A 6,301-nucleotide genomic window follows, 5' to 3' on the forward strand; every position below is an offset into this window, starting at 1 on the left:
GACAAAAAAATGTGAAAACTATACATGACAATTTACATATTTATAAAGTTCTTCTATATAGTCAGTAGTAAAAAAGATTCTCAGTTATAATACATGTTTTAGTTTTTCCGGCGCATATTTAACCTCTATGTAAGGTTTTCGATACCCAGCACTAGATACATGAAATGATTTCTAATGCCCAACTAGTAAGGCAACAAATTTCGGAAAACGCAGGATGCTTTCCTCCCATTAATTGGCACAGCAAAAGAAGATGAAAGCTCTTCTGCAATCCTAGATACACAAAAAATGACAATTCAATGCAGTGATTTGAACAGGAGATATGCCACATCCAACGAGCGGGATTGGACTACTTTTACACTACGATTTTTGAGATCTTAATATTCCCTGTGGTATTTACCTATTTTCACACTAGAAGGACTGTCTTCTCATAGACTATAATTAAATCTACGGTGAGGGGATTTTTCTTTTCAATCCAAGCTGATCTGAATATATCTATGTTAAGATTAATCAAGATGACAAGATGACATTAAGATGACAGCACCAAGCTTCATTCCTATCCATCCAGTTTCAAAGGAAATGCGGAGAAACTTGTTTTCCTGCAGTGTGTTGACGGCCGCCAGGTGGCCACCCAGAGCTTGGCAGTACCTCTCTGCAGCCCACCAGACGAGTGGAGAGGGGAACTTCTGGTAACAGCGCTCTTCAAACATCCTCCAGCCCTTGCCACAGGAAAGGTCCTTAGCGCGTTGTTCTGAAATTGTGTAAGAAGTCTGAAATATAGCGGCCTGTTTGCCCTATTTTGTCGCTTACCAAAATGACAGTTGTGTGTTTGCTGCAAGAAGAAGTGGGTGTGCTTTGCGCAAAAGTGAGTGATCTTTGTCGCATCAACAATAGCATACTGCATATGAACCTCAAGCAAAGTCAAGGATCTTGCCAACATAAAAAAGAACGGGTATAATTTTTAACCATTTGGCCAACATTTGTTGGAACCAAGGTAATGAAGATACCCTGTGTAAGTATCACATATCATACACAAGAAGATATATCACATACGTTTACAGAGAATGTAAACGATGTACAAGATAAAATACGTGCCGCATGCCGTACCCTTTATTGGGCATCCCAGCAGTCCTATGTCCATTGCTGCAGTTCCCACCCGCGAGTGCGGTGTAAGCCTCACCACCTTGGCGTGCACTGCTATGGCCAGGTGAAGCACCTCTCGTCCAGAACGATCAAATGTTGCTTGGAACATCTTAGAAATTTGAATACGGAAGGATATGCATTGAATGTCAACATCCTAAAGTTAGAACCATGACTTCTTTACCTCTAAGGTTTGTAAAGCCACCGCTGTTACAAGACGCTAACAATGTTGAATCATAAAACATAAGGGCTATTCCTAGGATGACTGATTGTCTATTTTATTCAAAAGACGGATAAAAGAGACGCTTAAAGAATTCAAAGATAGGAAAGAATGATCAGTGAACAGTTTCATCGGGTCGTTGCGTCACTGAATAAAGAGACTCTTTTTACACAAACAACTATTGATTTATCCACACCGACGTTTCGGTGAACGTCTGTGACTGTCCTGTACTGCAGCCCTAGGTGTCGCTGCTTACAGTGAACAGATGCGGTCACAAACATGTACAGAAACTGCTTTGTGCGAATATTTAACATACGATACCCAATGTAGAGGAGTGTAATCACTGTGATATATAGGAGTGTGATTTTCAACAATAAAAATGACCTCGTGAATAAAGCAATGGTTTTGCAAAAAAAGACTCTTTATTCAGCGAATAATGATGTAAATCAAAACGCTAGTGGAAACAAAGGAAAATTCAACACACCTTCCTTTCGTCCCCTTCCGTATATGCTGTCATGCAGGCGGTCCCCAGCCCATATTCCAATGCAAAGGTGTGTGTATGTGCTGATTTTACACCAGAGACAACAACTCCGGCCAGCTGTATGGGGCTTGCCAGGGTTATTTGTAGCCAGTCGTCATCACCTTCCACCACCCAGTGCGTCAGGAACAGCCCACGGTTTCTGCGACTTAGGTAGCTACTGGTACTGCCTATACCTTCATCAATGGAATATCCCTCCAGAAGTAAGGGCACTGGTACAAAACAAGCCCCAATCCCTATGGAGAACACACGATGATCGGCACAAAGTCATCTTTGTGACGCGTGTTATTGATTATAAGACCAACTGAAACTGAATGAATCTCACGTCAAAACTTATAAACGATGTGATATATGTCCAGCCTGGAAGGTTCCGGGTCAAAGTTGAAATCTGAGGGATGGGCAAGGGCGCGTGGTTTTCTCCTTAACGTTTGGTCCCTGTTGCTTAGTGACCGTTAAAGTTAAGCAGAGATTTTTTTCTGATATCTTGAAAAGCCTTTGGGTTTTAGTATTTTGGCCGTGGAGCAGTTGGTCGGCCCTCGAAACCTTTTTTGGGGGGTATTCGTCTGCTACAACGGTGATGCGTTTTTTCCGCCCGATGACCGAAATAGCATCGTTTTTCATACATTCTAAATGAATTTGCGTCATCGCCAGAGATTTTGAAAAGGTATCACATGTACTTTTTTTTTATTTTCACAGACATGAAGTACTTCTCTCGCATGTAAGCTACTATCATGTGAGAATTATTTTTCGATCAGCTTCTTTTTTTTAAAAAAAGGTACACAATATACATTTTACTGGAGATTCTAACCCAAAAAAGAGACAACGGACTATACTAACAAGACCATCGGAAATCAGCAGAAAAGGGTTTTTCACCGTTGTGGTTTCATGATGTAATTATGCTCACCAATGCAGGCATCTTCGTCTGAAGCGTCAGAGCAGTCCGGTATGCCATCACAAAGATTGTTCGATGAAAAGAACCGATTGGTCTGGATGCATGGTAGTCTGTCTCTGAACATAGCTAAGCACAGACAAGAAAAAGTTGTATGAAGTACATTTCATCGTGCACATCTTTGTGTAAGTTACCGGCATACCAACTATCATGGAAATCCGCTGTTCCGTTGGCCTAATCCTCCCTAAAAGATTCTCATAGAGTTACCCCCAGGAGTTCCAGCGCAAGGTGCTAGGGGGCCCAAATCTACACTATATCCTTGTAGCATGTCCAGGACAAAAGATACAAAAAAATGGACGGTCTGCTGCATTATCAATGTCGGACACCAGGGGGCCAGAGTCGATATTGTCCACCGTATTCCCAACAACTATCTACATAACAAATACTAGGGGTGGTACCGGTACAGAAACTTCAGGTACAGGTACGGACCTGGACCTAATTGTCTGTGAACTTATCATGCTCAAAACAACGGTCCATTTCACTAACAAAGCATTATGTTAGGTAGAGTATCCGACGTACTTTGGTGTTTTAAAATCTTATCATCGTGTGAAAAACACTAACTGCCTCTGTTTTAGACCATGTTTGACTATGGAAACTTGGTAAAATGAGATATCATCTCTCCTCTACTTCGCTCTTGCTATTTGCTTTGACATGTAAGCCGCAAAACACGTAAACGCCTGTCGGTATATATTTGTTCATTTTCGAATCGGTCCAACATCCGGTCCATTGATTTTTTTAGGTCCGATTTTTTCGGACCGGTCCAACAAGAAAAAACGGTTTTGTACCAGTACACTGTACCGGTACCCACCCCTACCAACTACCATCACAATACGGAAACACATAAAGACAGACAACACACAGACGGATAAAAAAACAATACCTCCATTTGTCATGTAGGTAACAACATGTGTATATGATTTCATAATATCAAGATAGTACGTTGACAATGCTAAAATGTCGCTGTGAATGCGTTCTCGGAATGGCGAATGGCCTTCTTCACATCAGTACTTGAGATCGCGTGGCGCAGCGTGTTTGCCTCGGGAACGAGAGGTCTCGAGTTCGAACCCGACTGCCATGTCACCGATCTTGTGCCCTTGGGAAAGGCACTTTACACGACTTTCCTCACTCTACTCAGGTGAAAATGAGTACTTAGCTTAGCTAGATAGGACGTTAAATGGAGGTCCCGTGTCTGGGGAGAGCCATACCCCAGGTACGTTAAAGAACCCGCCACATGTGCGATGGTGCGGCGTGAGTGGTTCAAAACCTACAGTCCCTTGGCCGCACCTGGGGCAATTACTGTCGTATTGAGGTCACCTGAGTGGCACCGAATGGCAGCTCGCTCCAGACCCTTGCGATTTAGCCCCGCCTATTGTAAGCTCCTCGCAATTCAGCCCCTGCCTGCCAAGAGAGAGTAGCGGCCCACCCAATAACCATAAAATACTTCGAAACACTTCAAACACTTTACACGGAAACAACATTATACTGCCTTCATTATACTGCCTTCGTTAACTTAACATAAATTTACCACATCTCCTTGGACTCTCGTCCACACCAGTCCTACAGTCCTCTCGACCGTCGCAATACTGTGAAAAGCTGATTTCCTTGTATGTTGATCGGCCTATCAACGTATCCATGCATTTAGTTGTGGCTGGTTTTGGAAAGAAAACAGTACAGAAATAAACAAGTTTTAGTTCAGGATACCTGTGAACAGCATTTCAGCATATTTTACTGTAATTGTAATTGTACTGCCGCAATATCACCATGTCCTGTACTTAGGTCGCAAGAGCATACATGTACAATAAAGATTTTTCAAGTTTCATTCATTCATTCATTCGTTCATTTCTTCCTTACTGGTTCACTCATTTATTCATTCATTCCTTCACTCACGGTAATTTGATTACATCATTGCCATTAGTCACAGCGGACTAATATGTTCTGAAACTAACCAAGATATAAGGAGTGCATAAAATTTTGGTGTATGATTATACTTTAATTTAATTTACATAAAGTAATTTATCAATGCCCACCAAATTTCAAATCATTACCTGACAAACGACACCTGGGTAACGTTAGGTGAGGTAGAAGAAAGGGTCATCGATCTGAGGTGTTCAAAGTTATGATCAGCTGGTCAAAGTCAATTTGCTCTGCTGAAAATCAGATACCCCCTTCTTTCTGGTTGAAGTACGAGGGGAATTCTCAGCAAACATTTGTACAAGATTTCGTGGCATGAGGAACACAGCTCTAACATCACAGTTCACCCTTGTTTTCCTCGTCACTTACCTTCTGATTTTCAAAAAGACGTCGACCACAATGATTTGAAATTTGGTGGAAATTGGTAAAATACTCCATGCTATATAGTTATGACCATAAATTCGAGTTGTGCACCTTGGTGAGGAGCAGAACTTACTGATCACCCCTCGTAAGGCTTATTAGAGGTTATATATATATATTTATATATATTACCTACCACAGTTTGTCTCTTCTGAAGAATCTAGACAGTGCGGCACCCCATCGCATGGGTGATCCTCATTTGGGCACTTCCGTGTCGCCTCGCACGTTTCGAAATGACAGTTTACTTCCTCTGAAGAAAGAAACTTCATCACTTATCACATTTATTTGTTTTTCGTTTGTTTGTTTGCATACCAGGTAAACCGTAATTTTTGGAAACGGGTGAAAAGTGGTGCACGTGCAGATGTCACCTACATATTCAGATCAACATCAGCCAAAAGAGTTTTATCAAACGGCTATAAACGATATTTGTGTCGCGCAGATCTAGACTGTTGCATGGTACAGATGACTATGTGCCAGGAACATGTACATCCTCTCTTGTTCAGCAGAGCTGAAGACTTACGCCTCTTGTTTTGTCTTCGTTTCTTCAAATTGGAAGATTTCGACTTTCCCTTTGGTATTTGCGGATTAGTCAGAATACTTGTCCCAAAGGCCTTATGTCAGAAACTCACCTAGCAGTAATTTTATAAGTGTTGAAAATGTAGGACAAGTACAGACTTTGATCATGATTAGAGCCAGTAGCAAGGGAAAGAAGAAGAAAAAATTATGACAATCTGTTACTTTAGCTGATGGCTAATGCAATACTAGCAGCTAGTGGTAGTGCAATGCGGCTTCGCTACAGCTCGCGTTTTGACCTAGCACACCGGGCCACTCCTACTCTTCTCGGTATGTGTTGGGATTAGTGTGCAGAGGCTTTAAGGCTATAAATGATGCATGGAGATCCCGCATACGTACAGGGGCCGCTGACGTCACGATCGAAATGACGAATGCGACCCCTTACAACATAGCTGAGTCAACGCTAGCATCAAACTCCGGCGCAGGGATCACGGAATTTGATCCAAATGGCCAAGCAGCGGGATTACGTTACAACTTGGGCCACGGGGGAGGGGGCAAATGATCTACGCAAGCCTGGCCTAGTCTTGTGTTCTCTCGCGAGATCGAGACTAGG

The 6,301-nt window shown here is 42.3% G+C and overlaps 1 protein-coding gene across 1 annotated transcript; it reads right to left on the bottom strand.

Moving 5' to 3' along the window:
- Positions 1-503: 503 nt before the first annotated feature.
- LOC118406027 (snaclec A14-like) lies at positions 504-2,123 on the bottom strand. The gene is made up of 3 exons (XM_035805881.1): positions 1,842-2,123; positions 1,105-1,249; positions 504-748 (listed from the first exon to the last, which is right to left on the bottom strand). Exons 1-3 carry the CDS (start codon positions 1,872-1,874, stop codon positions 504-506), a joined length of 423 nt encoding a protein of 140 aa, XP_035661774.1. The 5' UTR covers positions 1,875-2,123.
- Between the last annotated feature and the right edge of the window lie 4,178 nt (positions 2,124-6,301).

This window comes from Branchiostoma floridae, chromosome 18, assembly GCF_000003815.2.
Source record: "Branchiostoma floridae strain S238N-H82 chromosome 18, Bfl_VNyyK, whole genome shotgun sequence".
In the NCBI taxonomy this organism is placed as follows: domain Eukaryota; kingdom Metazoa; phylum Chordata; class Leptocardii; order Amphioxiformes; family Branchiostomatidae; genus Branchiostoma; species Branchiostoma floridae.